The 20,314-nt window shown below is 42.4% G+C and overlaps 1 protein-coding gene across 10 annotated transcripts in view; it reads right to left on the bottom strand.

Annotated features, from left to right (window-relative positions):
• Nucleotides 1–20,314, bottom strand: part of dnm1a (dynamin 1a) — a 501,477-nt gene that overhangs the window by 62,817 nt on the left and 418,346 nt on the right. For 5 of the 10 annotated variants that reach the window (XM_051931967.1, XM_051931969.1, XM_051931973.1 and 2 more), the window contains 2 exons: nucleotides 13,162–13,271; nucleotides 8,640–8,768 (listed from right to left, as the gene is read on the bottom strand). In XM_051931967.1, the coding sequence (XP_051787927.1) occupies nucleotides 8,640–8,768; nucleotides 13,162–13,271 (239 nt within the window). Of the gene's footprint in view, nucleotides 1–2,940; nucleotides 2,953–8,639; nucleotides 8,769–13,161; nucleotides 13,272–20,314 lie in introns of all 10 variants that reach the window. The other 5 variants (XM_028809129.2, XM_051931968.1, XM_028809133.2 and 2 more) reach the window with 2 other exon arrangements.

The following is a 20,314-nucleotide window of genomic DNA, read 5'->3' as shown; positions in this document are numbered from 1 at the left end:
GACTGTTACTGATCTGTCTGAGAGGCATTTGGGGCTTTTTATTGATGATAGTGAGGACTCTTCTGTACTCAGCAGTGGAGGTCTTCCTTGGCCTACCAGCCCCTTTGTGATTACTGAGCCCACAAGTGAGTTCTTTCTTCTTCATGATATTCCAGACAGTTGATTTTTGGTCATCTTAAAGTGTACCTGATGTCTCCAATGGTTTTATTCTCGCGTTTCAGTCTCAGCTTCTTTCACTTTCATTGGCACAGCTCTTGTCCTCATGTTGAACAATGGCAGCTGCAGACTACAAAGGGAAGAAGCAGGCCGAGGTGTCTTATGAAGCCATGAAACACACCTGAGTGATCACAAACACCTGGGACGCCAATCGTCTCACACATTATGGTGCCCTGAAATGGGGGAACCGTTTCGAAAAAGTGTGCTGACCAAAATGTGTGCAAATCCCCTTAAATGAATGTTGGCAATGTGCTCCTTAATCACAAGTCTGAATTCTTTGATTTGTAACTTTAAACTGTGGAGCAGAAGGGGACATCAAGGAAAAATGGGTCTTTGTGCCAAACACTATGGAGGGCTCTGTATGTGTGTGTTCAGACCAAAGTGTGTGTGTCTAGTTATGTGCTTACTTACTTATCTACCAATTTATGTACTTATCTATTTAAAAAGCCACATTACCCCCTTGGTACAAATAAAGTTTGTTCATTTGTTTGCTTGTTTGTTCGCTATTTCAATCTGTCTGTCTATTTATTGTTCTGATCCTGGTGACTAAACTAAAAGTAATATCTATCTATCTATCTATCTATCTATCTATCTATCTATCTATCTATCTATCTATCTATCTATCTATTATATAGTGCCTTTCATATCTATCTATCTATCTATCTATCTATCTATCTATCTATCTATTATATAGTGCCTTTCATATCTATCTATCTATCTATCTATCTATCTATCTATCTATCTATTATATAGTGCCTTTCATATCTATCTATCTATCTATCTATTATATAGTGCCTTTCATATCTATCTATCTACCTATCTATCTATCTATTATATAGTGCCTTTCATATCTATCTATCTATCTATTATATACTGCCTTTCATATCTATCTATCTATCTATCTATTATATAGTGCCTTTCATATTTATCTATCTATCTATCATATAGTGCCTTTCATATCCATCTATCTATCTATTATATAGTGCCTTTCATGTCTATGTATCTATCTATTATATAGTGCCTTTCATATCTATCTATCTATCATATAGTGCCTTTCATATCCATCTATCTATCTATTATATAGTGCCTTTCATGTCTATCTATCTATCTATCTATCTATCTATCTATCTATCTATCTATCTATCTATCTATTATATAGTGCCTTTCATATCTATCTATCTATCTATCTATCTATCTATTGTGGAATATGGCCGGCCGTTCATCCCGGCCAATACCCCCAAGCCGCCAGGTGGAGCTCTCCTTGCAGTATGGAGGTACCCCAAATGCCAGCAGGGAATTATGGACATTGGAGTTTTCCTTTACAACCCTGCTGGATACCACGGGGGCCGCTAGAAGGCGCTGCAGGGAGGAGCAGTAATTATTTTCCCTACGCCCCGGAGGTATGTCAAAGTCACATGAACAAGAGGAATGACGTGCTTCCGGGGTGAAGAAAAGGATTTTTTTTTCTGAGGACTATAGGTCAAGGACTATAAAAGGACTATGGGAAATCCCAGACGTCAAGCTGAGCTGGGTGGAAGGGTGGCAACGCGTCTGGGAGAGGAAGATTGCTTTATTGTATTGATTATTGATATATTTACAAGTATTGTGGAGAGAAGGGTGCTTGGTGCCCATTATTATTATAAAATAAATAATAATTGGATTTTTATCTGGTGTCTGACGTCTGATCTGAGGGATCAAGGGGATGGCAGTGCCTCTATATTTCACACTATCTATCTATCTATTATATAGTGCCTTTCATATCTATCTATCTATCTATCTATCTATCTATCTATCTATCTATCTATCTATCTATCTATCTATCTATCTATCTATCTATCTATTATATAGTGCCTTTCATATCTATCTATTATATAGTGCCTTTCATATCTATCTATCTATCTATCTATCTATCTATCTATCTATCTATCTATCTATCTATCTATCTATCTATCTATCTATCTATCTATCTATGTTGTACATTGAAGTTTTATTTGAGATATTTACCTTGAGTAGAAGATTCCACTTTGATAAACACTGAGTATCAGTTAACACAGACATGCACATGAGCGTTAACGTAAATCTTGTTCACATGCAAAATCCAAAAGAGCATGCAGCAGTTGTGAGCCACAGATTACTTTCAATCACTTTTTATTTTGCATGTTGTTTCTGACTGACAACAGAATCACAAGGCTGTACAAAGCAAACAAGACTACATGTGAGTGCAGCAGGATAACACTTAGAATGGAGTTCGAAAGGCTTGCTGTGTGACTCACTGATTTGCTTTTTAGTATGTAATACAAATGTACACCTGTATAGCGCCTCACTATGATTTTGAATGCAAAGTCAGAAGCTTTTCTTTCTTTTTAAATGTTGTTTCCTTGTTAGCTGTTCTGGTTTGTGTTCAGACCATAGTGTATATGTGTATTTATCTGTTTATCTTTCTAATTAATTAAAGAGCTTCTGCAAAAAGCCAAATTTACCAGTGGGGACAAAGTAGTGAGAAGTCAAGCAAAATGAGCAGTCCATGCACTTTATTTGAGGCGTCACTGGTCATAATAAAGTATTTTATGACCAAAAAGCCCTTGTTATGTGAACCCAATTCTGAAGTGTTATCTGATGCATGATCATAACTAACAGTGGTTGAAAAAGAAAGAAAGAAAGAAAGAAAGAAAGAAAGAAAACATGAAGCTCCTAATGCACATTCCATAGTAATTAAACACTTACTTTATCCTTTTCCTGTTATTTTTTTCAAGAGGAGCAAGAAAAAAATACAAAAGAGGGGCATCATTTCATCTTTTTTCAATGAAGATAAGATAAAGCATGCAGTCTATGTAGTGTATGAGTGTCATAAAACATTTTTGTTTTGCAGAGCAGCAGGGAAACAACTTAAGCCAGCCATGACAGTTCATTCCTGCCTAACTTTGATGCTTTGTGCTTACTGCTGGCTCCATGTTTTATCGTCTTCTTCTTGTTGGTCAGCTGATTTCTTTTATGGCCTACCTAGGACGCTGTTCTATGTCACCATTCCTACCGGCCTTCATCTCACACCGCTAGCATTACCTGTCTGTGCCCACGTATTTAACTCCGGCCTCAGGCACATTTCAGGAAGTGAAGACACGCCGGAGGTTCATGGTGTTAGTTTGTGGTGTCACAATAACATAAATCGCCAGCCAACTTTCTTGGTTGTTTTTAAAGATTTGCTCATGTTGTTGTCTCTCCTCTCTTTCTCTTGGGCAGGGGTTGAACTATGGTTTGTTAAGTTTGACACGATTATATGGAAGTTTGTTTTCGTTCTTCAAATAAAATTTAAAAAAATAAACTGACATCCCAACGATAAAAATGTTCAAGGCAGGGATGGAGAAACACAAAACTACAAACCAAGGAATTGCAGATGAGCGTGATTAAAATAGGGCAAAATTACCCAAAGTGTGCTTATGGGGTCTGCTGTCCTAGCCGGAGTGGACGTTTTTTCGATGTCGATTAATATTTAATGTGCCAATAAAGTTAATTGACACCTCTTTTCCAGCAGAGAAGCTTGGCTCATCTTCTCTGGGCTTGCTGCTCTCCTTTGCATGGAGTCTTTGAAGGGACTCGGAGGAAGCGGATTATCTCAGCACCGTTCCCCGTATGTTGATTGTGTCAGATTGAAATGGAGAAGTTCACAAGTATGAAAACCAGAAAAGCATGGAGGTAGAACGTGAGGTACCGTAATGGGCATTGAGGAAACTTCCGAATTTTATTTTGTTCTTCATTATTTCACCTTATACAATTTCTTGTATTAGGAACTTGTTAGTTTTCGCATACCCCTTGGGGTCAGAGTGCAGGGTCAGCCATTGTACAGCACCCTGGAGCAATTACAGGTTAAGGGTCCAGCAGAGTAGGATCTCTTTTGGCAGTGACGGGGATTCGAACCGGCAACCGTCTGGATACCAGCGCAGATCCTTAGCCTCAGAGCCACCACTCTGATTTGCTTCAAGATGTCACTTTTGTCCCTCAACAGTTGTATAGGGAGGTCCAGATCTAACTATGCAACTTTTAATGCAATGCAGGAAAACAACTGTGGAGGATGGACAAGGCTCATGCCTAGCCAGGACGTCCCTTCTACTTGTATTCCCAGGGGAGCAGCTATGGACTCCTCAATACCTCGCCCGGGACGCTTGGTGGCAGCCTCCCTGGTTGATGCCTCAGTTTCCCACAGGGTTTCATGGGAGATGGAGTTCTTCCCAACCCTGGGGTGGACCTGGGATGGCCACCAGGGGGCGAGACAGAGATGGTTAAGCCCAGCTGGTCTAATCATGGGCCCCACATGGGAATGCAATTGGGTACAGGTGAGCAAGTCCAAGAGCACTCCCAGAAGGGCCATAAAAGAGGCCAGCAATCACCACTCAGGGCCAGAATCGGGAGGAAGAGGACGAGGTGCCTGAGAGGAGTGGAAGGATTGCTGACATTATTAAAGAGGTACTTTGGGACTGTGTTATACCTGTGGGGTTCACGGGGAAGACGTGCCCACAGGTGAAGAAAAAGATTTGTGTTGTGTTAAGTGCTTGTGGGACTGTGTTGGGCCTGTGGGACACGGGGAAGACGAGCCCCACAGCTGAAGAGAAAATAAAGAGTTGTGTTCAATTTATACGTGTCTCAGTGTGAGTCTGTGCCGGGTTGGACGCTTATATAGCGCCTTTATTCACACAACGCAAGACAAAAGAATTGTTCAAAATATCTCACAATAAACGAATGCAGGGCAGGTGCTGCCATCTATAAAAATAATTTTTTGTGAATTCTCTATGTAATACAATTAATAAGTTATAGCGTAATGAAAATTGCATAATTAGATCTGGACCCCCCTGCGTGTACAGTAAAATGCTGCCCAATCGGAGGGTCACTACTCTGCGAATCTCGCTTACTGTTTCAGGTGCCCTGCAGACTCGACTCACTTATTGCTTGTTTTCTTCCCCCCCCCAACTCCACTTTGCTGTAATGTTGTTGTTTTCTTAAACTACTCGCCCAAAATGGCGTCACAGGGAGATGTCCAGTGTTATTCCAGTTGGACTCAGTGTGGTTTTTACATTTTTTTTGCTTTTACAGTTTCATTGACAACAAAAAAGGCTTTTTGGTAAACAGACTAGCACTGCATTCTCTCGCTCTCAGCGTGTTTTATTTATCTAATTCAAATTGGAAAGTGCTGAGGACAAAACTCAACATTTAAAAATGTCAGAGTGGGAGAGACCTGCTCCTGTGCTTTGCTAAGGAAACTGGGAGCTGCTAATCTGCTACTACAGTACGGACTCTCACCATCAGTCAGTCATTATCCAACCCGCTATATCCTAACACAGAGTCACGGGGGGTCTGCTGGAGCCAATCCCAACCAACCAACACAGGGCACAAGGCAGGAACAAATCCCCGGGCAGGGTGCCAGCCCAGCGCAGGGCACACACACACACACACCAAGGACAATTTAGGATTGCCAATGCGCCTAACCTGCATGTCTTTGGACTGTGGGAGGAAACCGGAGCAGATATGGGGAGAACATGCAAACTCCATGGTCTCCTTAGCACTACCATTGCGCCACCGTGCCGCCCTTTCACCATCAGTGCCCTCCATAATGTTTGGGACATTGACCCTCTGCTCCACAGTTTCAAATTACAAATCAAACAATTCGGACTTAAGAATAAAGAGCACATTACAGACTTCTCATTTAAGGGGATTTACATATATTCAGGTGCCCCACTTCTTCTGCCCGGTCCCCCCATTTCAGGGCACCATATTGTCTGGACACAGCAATGGCAGGTCTATTAAAGCCGTTGTCATATTTAGGACTTTGTCTCATATTTCTCACCTGCAATGACTGCTTGAAGTCAGCCATTCACAGACATCGCCAGGTGCTGAGGGTCCTCTCTGGTGATGCTCTGCCAAGCCTCTCATGTACCCATTTTCAGTTGCTGCTTACTTCGGGAGGCTTATCCCCTTAAGTTTTCTCTTCAGCATATGGAAGGCCTGCTCAGTTGGATTTAAACTGAGTGACTGGCTTGGCCATTCAAGAATTTCCCATTTTTTAGCTTTGTGTGGCCTCAGCAGTCTGTTTGGCTCATCATCTTGTTGTAGGATGAAGTGAAGACATTCACTGGAATTTGAGTAGTTCAGATGTTTCTACACACCTCGGAAATCACTAAGCGGCTGCCGTCAGCAGCTCCATCATCAATGAAGAGAAGTGTACCAGGACCTGTGGCAGCCATTCATGCACAAGCCATAACACCCCCAGCACCACCATGTTTAACAGATGAGATGGTCTGCTTTGCAGTTCCTTGACGTCTCCACATTTTGCTCTCACCATCACTCTGATGAGGTTCATCTTTGTCTTGTCTGTCCACAAGACCTTTTCCCAGAATTCTGCAGACTCTTTGTCACAAACTGTCATCTGGCCAACCTGTTTTTGTGGCCTCCATCTTGCAGTATGTCCTCTGTGTTTCTGTTCATGAAGTCTTCTGCTGATAGTCGTCTCTGACACACACACATCGGCCCCCTGAAGACTGTGTATCATCTGTCGGATATGCATTTTCCTCGACCATAGTGTGGATTCTTCTGTCATCAGCAGTGGAGGTTTTCCTTGGCCTGCCAGTCCCTTTATTATTCCGGAGCCCACCAGTGTGTCCTTTCTTCTTCATGATATTCCAGACAGGTACTTTAGCTCATCCTGAAGTTTCACTGATGTCTCTAATGGTTTTATTCCTGTTTTTCGGCCTCATTAGAACACACTAGACGAGAACGGGCCATTCAGCCCAACAAAGCTCGCCAGTCCTATCCACTTATTTCTTCCAAAAAAACATCAAGTCGAGCTTTGAAAGTCCCAAACGTCTTACTGTCTACCACACTACTTGGGTCGCTTATTCCAAGTGTCTATCGTTCTTTGTGTAAAGAAAAACTTCCTAATGTTTGTGTGTGTTCTTGATGAACTCATTTTAAAGTCACCGTCTCGATCCACTGGACTAATTCCCTTCATAATTTTAAACACTTCAACCAGGTCACCTCTTAATCTTCTTTTGCTTAAACTGTAAAGGCTCAGCTCTTTTAATCTTTCCTCATCACTCATCCCCTGCAGCCCTGAATCAGCTCAGTCGCTCTTCTCGTAGAAAAAAGTAAGCAAATCCCCTTAAATGAAAGTCTGCAAGTCACAATAATAAGTCAGTAATTTTAAACTGTGGAGCAGAGGGGGGAAATCAAAGAACGCATGTGTCTTTGTCCCAAGCATTATGGGAGGGCTCTGTATTTATTTAAGAGTGAGTTTATTTTTGGTCTGTTTTGCTCACTTTATCACAAATGGTTTTGTCTCTTTTGTTAAAAGATATGGAATGGGATGACCAGTGGCGTAGCTGGAGTTCGCGCCACTCGGGGCGGGGCGGGGCTTCAATTTGCCGCCCTCCAACGTATCTGAATATGTTAACTTATTTAAAAAGAAAATTAAAATGACGTATTGAGAAAAAATAAGATACATTTTGCATAGATTTATTTATATATAGAGAAACAGCAATATTTTTTCACATATAGTTATTTATAAGCATCAACTAGACAAGAATATAGTACAGACGCACTGATATGCCGTGTTCTGATTATTAGTTTAATATAATTACGCTGCAAAAACCACAACCGGTGTGGTGTACAAGTGCTAGGTGGGGATGAGCAACAACGCATTCGGATTGATAACGAAACGAAATTATACATTGTGAATTAGTTGTTTATCTTTCTAGAAATTATTATCTGTGTAATATTTCTGTTTATTTTTGTTATTGCCTCATAAATTTCAACTGTTGCGTCTGATGCCGTCACAGAAGGACCGTCTGAAAATGACTTATGAAGCATTTGTGGATGAAAATCAGAGAATTTGACTTTTTTTCATTCATGAGTGATATTTTTCCGAACCCTGCTGCTTACACGTGAAGTGTTCTGAGTCTTTTGGCCAATAATGCCGCCTCTAAAAATGTGCCGCCCGGGGCGGACCGCCCCTAGCTACGCCACTAGGGATGACAATATGGGAGAAAGGACACACTGCAAGTTCACTTATTACATTTTTTTATGTACAGGACACTTGTGTGTAGTTGAGTATGATTTCTGATATAAAAACTGACCCAACCAGACTGTTCCTTAAAAACGTTGCTATAACTTAAGTGCTGCAAAGTGGAGCTCACCACATACTCAGCTACATAGATAAACATGACAGGCTAAGCTGCGATGCAATGACATATACACACATATTTTTTTACTAACTTATTGTTTTTTGGACTCTGTAAAATAAAAGATACAAGATTAAAAAAAAGTCAATTGACCCCAGAAGCTTTTGTTTTCATGTGCTTTACAACAAACAGGCATTATGGTGGCTTTGTGTCCCGAACTTTACACACTAACTGCTCTCCCTGAACTCCCACCCGCAAAACACTAAGCCGAGACGTACCGCAATGCGCTCCGGATAGACGCCGGCCCGAAGAAATGACGCTTTCCAGCTGTCAACTTCTTCCTGAGTCTCGCAGGCCAACTCCAACTGCCGGTAATCCTTGTACACATTCCTGTAAACAAACAGCAGGAGGCGAACACGTTTCAGCTGAATGGCGCACCTTATTGATGTTAGAAAAACACACTTTCAGTCTGCGTTATCCCAAATTGTGATCCCTCAGAAGACCTGGACCCACTTTATGGTAGGAAAAAAAAACAAAACAAAAAACAACAACAACAACTTATCATCATTCACCAAGTCATCTTTCTATTGTCTTTTCCAAAAAAGCCATCAGTTGCTTTGGTTTCCATTGTCTGCCACTGATCAGCAGTTTGGACAAATCTTTAAAAAAGTGAATTAAAGGAGTGGATGAATAAGAACTACTTGTCTTTAAATACAGATAAAACAGAGATGTTAATTGTTGGAGGGAATGACGCTGACCATAACAATATTTTCTCATCATTTAACTCAGTTGGAATCCCAATTAATTTTACTGAATCAGCCCGCAATCTAGGAGTTATCTTTGACTCTAGCATGTCATTTAACGCGCATATTACAAAGTTGTCCAAAACATGTTTCTTCCATGTTAAAAATGTTAGGAAATTAAGGCGCTTTCTAAATAAACAGGATTCTGAGAAATGAATTCATGCATTTATCTCTAGTAGGATTGACTACTGCAGTGTGGTGTTCACTGGATGTTCAAACTGTTCTTTATACAGCCTCCAGTTAATACAAAATGCGGCTGCAAGAATTATTACAAGAACAAGAAAATACGAACACATAACTCCAGTTCTTAAATCCTTACACTGGCTCCCGGTTAAGTTTAGGGCAGATTTCAAAATCCTTCTTTTAACATATAAAGCATTAAATGGCAGAGGTCCGGCTTACTTGTCTGAACTTATCATGACTTACAAACCAGAGCGCACATTAAGATCTCAAGATGCTGGTCTGCTTATGGTTCCAAGGATTAATAAAATAACAGTGTGAGGTCGAGCTTTTAGTTACAGGACCCCCTAAACTGTGGAATGGTCTGCCTGCTACTATAAGAGATGCCCCTTCGGTCTCAGCTTTCAAATCCCGGCTGAAGACTCACTACTTCAGTTTAGCACACCCTGACTAGAGCTGCTGATTAACTGTACAGACTGCATCTCTGTTGTCAGTCATTAACACTAAAACATAAGTTATGTGATAGTTAGAATCTGTTACTAACCCTCACCTATTCTGTTTCTCTTCTCAGTACTCAAATGTGGCACTTGGTGCCACGGCCCACCTGCCAAGATGTTTTGCCTGCCTAAGGTAAAGTCATCCCTGATGGAGGATCACAGGAATCGTGGTAAAGAGGGGTCCTTTCTTCGGATTGGCTGGCCCAGCACTGTTTCAGCCGTGGAATGGCCAAATGGGGGAGGCAGCTTGATGGATGAGGTCTCCAGGAGTCTAAAATTATCTAAATCTTATTATGTGATATCATCTACTGTTAAATTCTGCTCTGTACTTCTAAAACATTTTTTATTTTTTTATTGAGGAGTTTTTCCTTGTCTTCTTAGAGAGTCAAGGCTGGGGGGCTGTCAAGAGGCAGGGCCTGTTAAAGCCCATTGCGGCACTTCCTGTGTGATTTTGGGCTATACAAAAATAAAATGTATTGTATTGTATTGTAAATCATTTATGTTAGGCCTGGCAGAAAGTGACTGGCTTAGGTGGTGTTTACTATATGTAAAGAAGAATGTGATGCCCCCCGGGTACCCACAGGGTGGACTAGGGTGAGTGAGGACACACCACAACCCCTTATCAGAGCAAAAAGCGCACAGTGCAAGTTCATTCGAACAGACAATGTTCAAAAAGTGCACCGCTTCAAAAGTCTTCAACCAATAATCCGTAAATAACAAAAGTGCACTGAAAGAAATAAAACCAATAAAGTCAATAAATGATTAAATATCTAAAACACAGAATGAAACCAAAGTCACGATCAACGTCTTTCCCTCTCACTCCCAGTGCTCCACTCTCTTGTCTCCAGTGGCTCAATCACACGGGTCTGAGACCCCCGACGCAAACAGCCCACCATCCGACCCCCATCCCAGCCACCTCTGGGACACTTCGAGCCAGACCCCCTCATCTGTAGATGGGCAGTGTGGCATAGCGGTTAAGGCTTTGCACTTCAAACCCTGAGGTTGTGGGTTCAAATCCCACTACTGACACCACTGTGTGACCCTCAGCAAGTCACTTGCCCTGCCTGTGCTGCAATAGGAAAAACTAAAGAAATGGAACCAATTGTATCATAAATGTTGTAAGTCGCTTTGGAAGAAGGTGTCAACCAACTACAGTGGGTATAGAAAAGAATCCCCCCCTTCAAAATATTCCCATTTTTTTTGCTTTACGGCCTTAAATGAAAACACACAAACCAATATTTCAACCCAGCTTTACTTACTCAATGCAATCTCTAACATCCAAGATATCACAGCTACAGTTCAGAAAATTAAAAAAAAATAAAAAACAAGAAATCCTGAGATGAATAAAGGACCCCCCCCCTAAACTCAATCAGGTGTCAGTGCCCCCCATTTCCATTGCAGACCATGGCTACTGGAGACTTATGATCAGTTGTAATGAGTGTGATTAGTGAAGCTGTTCCTGGTCCATTCATTCCCTTCCTTGGCAGTGCCACTGACAGCAAATAACTGACTATGGGTGGTAAGCCACTTTCAAAAGATCTCAGGGATAGAGTTGTGGACAGACATAAGGTAGGAGATGGAGACAAACAAATCTCAAAGGCTTTATCAATCCCAAGGAGCTCAGTAAAGTCCATCATGAAGAAGTGTTTGGTACGACTAGGACCCTCCCTGGATCCTCTAAACTGGATGGAAGAGCAAGGAGGAAACTGGTAAGAGAGGCTACCCAGAGGCCAATGGCCACTTTGAAGGAGTTACAGGATTTGATGGTAAAGAGTGGTCATTGTGTGCAGGTGACAACAATTTCCCAACCGCTCCACCATTGTGGCTTGTTCAGGAGGGTCGCACTTCTCAAGAAAGGCCACATTAAGACTCATTTGAGCTTTGCCAGAATGCACCTTGAAGATTCTGATGCCAAGTGGAAAAAGGTCTTCTGGTCAGATGAGACCAAAATCAAACTATTTGGCCTTGATATCAAACGGTCCACCAATGCAGCTCACCATCCACAACACACCATACCTACAGTAAAGCATGGAGGGAGCAGCGTCCTGTTGTGGGGGGCCTGGGGCTCCCGTTAGGGTAGAAGGAGAAATGGATGGGGCAAAATACCATCAAATTCTGGAGGAAAACCTGCTACCCTCAGCCAGAAAGTTGAAGATGGGCAGAATGTTCACCTTTCAGCACACAGCAAAATGGACCACACGGTGGCTGAAGGAGAACAAAGTGAATGTCCTGGTGTGGCCAGTCAGAGCCCAGACCTAAATCCTGTTGAAAATCTGTGGAAAGATCTGAAGATGGCAGACCACCAACACTCACCACCAACTTGAACAGTTCTGTAAAGAAGAGTGGGGGGCAAATATTGAGTGGGCTCAATCTAGATGTGCAAAGCTGATAGAGAAGAATCCCAACAGACTCAAGACTGTCATTAAAGCAAAAGGTGGGCCAACAAAATGACATTGACATGGGGGGGGGGGGTTGATCCTTTATTAATCTTAGTAGGTCTTGTTTTTTTTATTTTTTTATAATTCTTCTAAACTGTAGTTGTGATATCTTTCACTTAGATGTTAGAGGTTGCACTGAGTAAGTAAAGCTGGGGAGAAATATTAGTTTGTGTGTTTTCATTTAAGACTGTAAAGCAAAAAAAATGGTAATATTTCGAAGGGGGGATTCTTTTCTATACCCACTGTAAATAAATGTAATGTCTGTAAGTTCAACAGGACCCTCTGGAGCCCATGGTCACCGCCTGCTCCTAGTTACTCAGGTTGTGTGCTCCTGGAATGCCGTTCCTCCATTGCAGGGCATCCCTGACTGCTTCGCCTCCTCTCCATGGCACTGCCCTGACTACCTAATCCTGTTCTCCAAGCTTTTCTTTTCCTTCATTTTCCCTTTTCTTTGTCCCACCACATCCCCTCAGTCTCTTCAGACCTTTTCATAACTGTGCAGGGCAGCCCTGACTGCTTCGCCTCCTCTCCATGGCACTGCCCTAACTACCTCATGCTGTTCTCCCTTTCTCTGAGGTTTTCTTTTCCTTCATTTTTCCTTTTTTTTGTCCCACCAGACCTAAACCTCCTCAGATCTTTCCATAACTCTATAAGTGCAGGAGCTTTAATGAGGGATGGCTGTGCCGATTGTGCTCACGCACAGAAACCAGAGATCGTCCAGTTCCTCCAGTAAGTACTCTATGACCGCACAGCTTTCCTCCTGCACACTCACGAAGTCTTGAGCCGCACCATTCAATTAAAACACCCGCATCTGCTCAGATCCACCATGGACCCTAGACAGGCTTCGCCACAAAGAACAACTGACCTTTGCTCAGTGTTGAAGAGGGCAAAGATGTGCTTGCTGGACATGAATCCTTTTTCTACATCCCTGAGCTTCAGGTTGTCCACAGGGAGCATATACTTCTTTTCTTTTTCCTGTTAAAGAGATAAATGTATAAGTGAAAAATACAAAAATAAACAGAAAAAAACAAAACAGAAATCACATTTTGTATAACTGAAGCCGACTACAAAGAAACAAAACAACATAAAAAAATCAATATTTCTAAAATCAAATACAAAATACTGTTTTTATTCTTTAGAACAAGTGTTCCCAACCACGGGTACCCGGGTCCAAGATGGCACTGCAGGGGGTGTGACAAAGAAAAAGGCTGCGTCGTGATTCGGCAAAATTGAGTGAGGTGCGTTAGTCTGACTTTATCGTGGTGCATTCAACATCTTGCAGTGTGCCGTCATTTATTAGTTAGTCCTCCTGTTCTGTGGCATGAAAAGAATCAAGCATTGTACATGTAATCGTCACCTGTGAATGAGCTGTGGAAATGAGCGTTCTCGTGAATTCTGTAATTTCGTAAAGGCAAATCATTTTTTCCATCCATCCATTTTCCAACCCGCTGAATCCAAACATAGGGTCACGGGGGTCTGCTGGAGCCAATCCCAGCCAACACAGGGCACAAGGCAGGAAACAATCCCAGGCAGGGTGCCAACCCACCGCAGTAAATCATTTTTTTGAGAAGAGAATGGAATTTGGACCCAGGAGTGATCCATAGAGAAGGCAGAGGTCTAGCACCGATTTCTGTGCAAGCCCTGATCGTGAAACGTCACCGATTTCCAGGTTCGACTGACATTTTTACTGGTGTAGTTGGGGTGGGGATGGGGGGGCGAGACAAGGAGGACTAAACTGGATTCAATACCTGCTTGCTTATACTCGCCCCACCTCTCCTGCTGGCAGTCCTGGCAGTAGCGCAGCAATTATAACTGTGTGCTGCATCAGTTTTTAAACTGCACTACAGGTGTTATCGGCAGGATAAAGCTTGTCAACTGGGTTTTATTGCTTACAGTGCACCGACACCCATTGCTTCACAGGGTTCTCCAGTCCCTTAAACCCCTCGATCGTTGATTATGTGTCATTACCTCATGGCATTTGATGTTTTTCACGAGATACTCCAATCCCCAAATTGTCAAATCAAGTTTCTGAGTTTCACGGGAGGCACATTTACAAGATTATCGGGGGGTTATAAAGATGAATGGCTCAATTTATATTTCGTTTTATGCATTGGGTTAAAAAATTATTTTTGGGGGGTCAATGTGTTCACCCACAGTGCTGTATGTGGTACAAGTTGTGGGTCAAAAATGAGAATTTATCAAATGTGATTTTGTTGGGGGTGCAAACCATAAATCAACCTTTTCTAAGCCCCTAGAAAATGTCTGGGAACCCCTTCTTTGAAATCTGTGTGAAGAATAACAGCATCTTGTGGTTCACAAACGCATCACAAGGCAGTTCTTGGCATCGACCAGCAGAGGACGCCATGATGGCACTTGAATGCTTCATTTTCTTGACCTCGTCTGCTGTGCAGTTTTAATGTCCATTTTGACGTCCAACCAATTAGAAACATTTTCAAACATGGAAAGACAGTATTTGGATTTCATCAATGATTAAGTCTTTTATGGATTACTAGCTGATTACCCAGTGGCTTCGCTCACTGAGTGCAAGGGAAAAAAATAAAATGCAGTATTTATAAAATAAGTTTGTTAATTGCCAATTTTATTTTTCAACAAATAAAGAGCACTTACAATAACATAGAAATCAATATAAACAACATTATTATCATATGAGAATATGAAGTAATATATAAGAAGTACATTGCATATAAATATAAAATTATTAAACAGTAAAATCTTCTTCTATAATATGCTACCGTGGCTGTTCGTTTGTCAGTCCAGGATTTTAAATCACCTGTAGCTCCCAAACCGTTTCACCTATTGACCTGAAATTTGGTACACATATACTACGTGACGTCTACTATCCGCTTTCGGGGTGATGATTTTATTACTACTTTTATCTTTATTTTATTGTAGAATCAACTCTCAGCAGCGCGCAGCAGGGCGGCCGTGTGGCGCATGTGTACGGGCGCCGTTCTCATTCCCTACCACCTTCGCTAATCATTCTTGAGGCAGATTGAAGACTTAAGTGCCAGATTAAGGAAAGGTTAAAGAAAACATACTAAGTAATTGCAACACAAAAACTAACTTAATCAGTTTTAACGCGAAAAGATGCCGACGAAAGAGAAGCAGCGGGCCGCTAGGGTGGAGTAAAGAAGAGCTGCTCAGGAAGGAACAAGCGCATCAACCTCTGAGCAAACGAATGGTAAACGTACAGAGGAAGAGGATGAATACTAGGAATGCTCAAGTCAAGTGTATTCACTGCATGTTATCGTGCAGTGCGCCGTTACTGGTATTTTGATAAAAGAATTTGAACAACATATAAGGAGCGTATAAATTATTAAACAGTAAAACATTAACATTTAAGAAGTAAAGATACATTGAGTACTACTGCAGTGCTTTTGGGTATACTACATTTTTTGTTTGCCCATTACGTGCACAAATGTATAAATTTTTTGGTGTACCTACCCGAGAACACGCGACATATAGCTGACTGTGGGAGAAGCATGGATTTTAAACATGCGTCGAGTTCATCTGCTGGTGTCCCTCGTGGAATAACTGGTAATGTTTAACGAAAATCTCCTGCGAGTAAAACGACAGTACCTCCCATTATTTTGGTAGGATCTCTGAGATCTTGCATTGTTCAGTTCAAGGCTTCATAAGCTCTTTTATGTGCCATGGTGCACTCATCCCAAACTATTATCGTTGAATGTTGCAAGACTTTTGCCTTTCCAGAGCCCTTGCGTATGTTGCAAATTGGATTTTCGTCGTGAGCAAGGTTTAATGGTAATTGCAACGCCGAATGTGCTGTACGGCCTCCATCTAATAATGTAGAAGTGATTCCTGATGACGCTACAGCCAGAGCTACGTCACCATTCGCTCTCTCGGCAAGAATCAGGTTTATTAAGAATGTTTTTTCCTGTTCCTCTGTGGTCATACGTAATTTCTGTTTCAAATGCGAAAAGAATTTTATATATATAGATATTATAGTACAGAGTGGCAATAATTTGAAAAAAGTCTCAACATTCATTGTTGCTTCAAGTCAAGTCAAGTTGGGGAGCATGCACTGGCACAGAGCGTTGCCGCACCCACCACACAACGAAACAACTCGGGATCCCGGTTGGCAACCCCCCAGGCAGACACGCGGTTCAGTCCCACCCTCTGGAAATTACCTTCTATCTGCCGCAGCCAGGTGTTACGTGGGCAACCCCTTGGCCTGGTCCAGCCACTCGGGTCCCCAACAATGAGGATCTTGCGAGCCGGATCACCCTCGGGGAAACGCGCCACATGGCCGTAGTGCCGAAACTGACGCTCCCTCACAATGCAGGTCATGTGCATCATACGGGACTCCATGAGCAACACAACGTCAAATCAACAGGACCCAAGGATTTTCCGGAGAGACACAGTACCAAAGGAGTCCAGTTTTCGTCTCAGGTCACTGGATAGTGTCCATGTCTCACAACCATATAGCAAGACTCCAGGGAGCACCAGGACTCTAAAGACTTGGACCTTCGTCCTTTTGCAGAGACATCAGGAGCGCCACACACCCCTTTCCAGTGACCTCATGACCCTCCATGCTCTCTCAATCTGTCTACTGACTTCATAGGAAGAGTCACCAGAGACATGAATGTCACTGCCCAGGTAAGTAAACCTCTCAACAAGGTTGACACTCCGCAAACAGACACACTGCTGATGGCCGTGCCCAAGAGGTCATTAAAGGCCTGGATGTTGGTTTTTATGAGGACCCTCACAAGCCCAGACACTCAGACACCTCGCTCAGTCTCTCGAGAGCCCCGATCAGAGCCACCATTGACTCCGTGAAGATCACAGCACCATCAGCAAAGTCAAGATCCGTGAACCTTTCTTCACTAATAGATGCCCCACGACCTTACCCAACACCCAGTCCATACAAGCATTGAACAGAGCAGGAGCAGAATACACCCCTGACAAACCCCAAAATCAACTGGGAAACACACAGAGGTCCTGCCTCCACTCTGCACAGCTCTCACAGTACCAGTGTACAGGCCAGCCATGATATCCAGCAACCTCAAGGGGATCCCGCGAACCCTCAGGATGTCCCACAGGGCCACAGCTCAATCAATGATCGTTGCTTCCTTGGATTTTTATCATCCATCTACCTGAGTGCTGGTTTGAGGCTTTTAGATTATTAATCACCCCTTCATTTATACGGTCGAGTTAGCAGCAGGCAGCACCAAAAGGCATTTAACAAAGTAGACAATCAGGTAACCAGAATACCTGAAACTGTCCATACACTGCTGCAGTATGCAGTACAGAGAGACAGACAGTTATGAAAAGTTATTATATAAGATCACTAGATATGATAGGCACTACGCAAAGGATAAATAAATAGCATGACCACAGAATATAAACTGTACACCGACGTAGTGGAAAACAATAAAATCAAACTGCAAACCAATTCACAAGTCCAGAATACAGAGAGCTGACATAACAACATAATTAATGTCACGACCAAGAGGAGACCATTGAGTTCATCAAGCCCACTTGTTTAGCTAAGAGCTAAGTTGTCCCAATGGCTCATCCAGATCCTTCTTAAAGGCTTTCAAGGTTTTGACTTCCAACTCCACGTCTCTGAGGTTTGTTCCAGATTCCCACAACTCTTTGCATAGACAAGTGCTTCCTAGCTTCACTCCTAAATGCAATTTCACTTAATTGCCACTGATGACCTCAGATATGTGAGTCACCATTAAGGTGAAAGAATTCTGCTGGATCTACTTATAGCAGCGCTACATGACTTATGAACTTCAACTCCCAGCAGACCCTGCTGTGGCCCTGATTGGATGTCTAAAGAGAGTGCAGGGGCTTCTGGGGACAAGATTGGCCAGTGAGAGTCTTTGAAGAGAGAAGCCGGCTAGTCAGTAAGGAGGTTCGTAAATCTGGAGTTTGTGTCAGTGTTTACTCATCTGTGTGGCCATCATTATCATCTACCTTTGGATTATCACTTTGTCTGGGATCACCACGCCTGTATGGATGTATGGACTGCTTTATGCCTGATAGGTTTTTGTTCTTCTTTGGAGGGAGCGTTCCCAATCTCATCACCCCTCAATGTATCAGGAATACCGTTAGGATTGTTTTACATTACTTAGAGTGAACCGTTCTCTGGAATATCTCTTGTGCATGATTTCCACATCCTCAGCTGTCGTTTCATATGGTCAGTGTATTGGACTTTGTGTTTATCATACGTGTTGTTGTTTGCAGGTTTTGTTATATGTGTGGTCGTCGACAGGGGACTGAGATAGGATCTGTTTTGTTCATTGTGTGTTAGATTATATCCAATTTATTTTGTTAAATCCATTTGTTTCAGTGTCTCTGTGAGTGAATGTGTGCAAGATGGGCCAAGGCTGGGTGCTTTCCAGTGGTCCCCACTGAAAAAAATAAATAAATCACCATCCTTGTAGTGGTGTGAATCTTAGCGGCACTGTGCCCGCCACATACTTTATCAAAGCCTTGAAGAATTCTGAAGACTTGTCTTAGGTCCCCACACAGTCTCCTTCTGAGGCTTATTTCTCAGAGACTGTCACAGTAGGACATGTCCTCAAGTCCCATGATGCACTTGGATGCTCTCGTCTGCACAGCTTCATGTCCAGCTATGTCTTTCTTGTAGCGTGGCAACCAGAACTGCACACTATACTCTGATGCAGTCTCACTAGTGTGTTATACAGTCTGAGCATAACAACACCCCATTTATATTCAAAAATATACTTCTGTTTATATTACCAAATTTACCCCGGTGGACAAATAAAGTTCTAAATATCTAACAGTGTTTAACTGTTGAGTGTACAGCCTAAAATGGAGGAGTGATCTGAAAACTTAAGCAGATGGCATAAACAGCAGGTGTACTGTTTGTGCAGAGTGTGAAGGAAAGGAAGGAGCCGTTAGATAGCAAAGGCACCTTCTCAACTAAGACTTACTTCAATCTAACAGGGAGTCTCTGAGCCTGACGGCAGACACAGAGAGGCATCACAATATAAAGTCTTTGATTGGCGTTTATACGTGTGAAGAAGTCGATAACCTTCAAAAAGTAACAGTCATATGAAAAAGTTTGTGACCCCCTCTCAGCCTGCATAATAATTGACTCTCCTTTCAACAATAAAGATAACAGTGCTATGTCTTTCATTTCCTAGGAACATCTGAGTACTGCGGTCTTTTCCGAACAAAGATTTTTAGTGACGCAGTATTTAGTCGTATGAAATTAAATCAAATGTGAAAAACTGGCTGTGCACAAATGTGGGTCCCCTTGTCATTTTGCTGATTTGAATGCCTGTCACTGCTCAATGCTGATTACTTGGTGTGATGAGCTCGTTACGTCTTGAACTTCATAGACAGGTGTGTCCAATCATGAGATATAAAGGGATTTAAGGTGGTCAATTACAAGTTGTGCTTCCTTCCCTTTGACTCTCCTCTGAAGAGTGACAGCATGGGATCCTCAAAGCAACTCTCCAAAGATCTGAAAACAAAGATTGTCAAGTCTCCTGGTTTAGGGGAAGGCTACAAAAAGCCATCTCAGAGGTTTAAACTGTCAGTTTCTGTAACTGTAAGGAATGGAATCAGGAAATGGAAGGCCACAGGCACAGTTGCTGTTAAATCCAGCAGGTCTGGCATGCCAAGAAAAATACAGGAGCGGCATATGAGCAGGATTGTGAGAATGGCTACAGACAACCCACAGATCCAAAGACCTGCAAGAACATCTGGCTGCAGATGGTGTATCTGTACATCGTTCTACAATTCAGCACAATTTGTACAAAGAACATCTGTATGGCAGGGTGATGAGAAAGAAGCCCTTTCTGCACTCACACCACAAACAGAGTCGCTTGTTGTATGCCAATGCTCATTTAGACAAGCCAGATTCATTTTGGAACAAAGTGCTTTGGACTGATGAGACAAAAATGGAGTTATTTGGTCAGAACAAAAAGCGCTTTGCATGGTGGAAGAACACCGCATTCTAAGAAAAACACCTGCTACCTAATGTCAGATTTAGTGGA

Source organism: Erpetoichthys calabaricus, chromosome 9, assembly GCF_900747795.2.
Source record: "Erpetoichthys calabaricus chromosome 9, fErpCal1.3, whole genome shotgun sequence".
Classification (NCBI taxonomy): domain Eukaryota; kingdom Metazoa; phylum Chordata; class Cladistia; order Polypteriformes; family Polypteridae; genus Erpetoichthys; species Erpetoichthys calabaricus.
The sequence above is the reverse complement of the archived record's forward strand: the minus strand, read 5'-3'. Positions and strand labels throughout refer to the sequence as shown.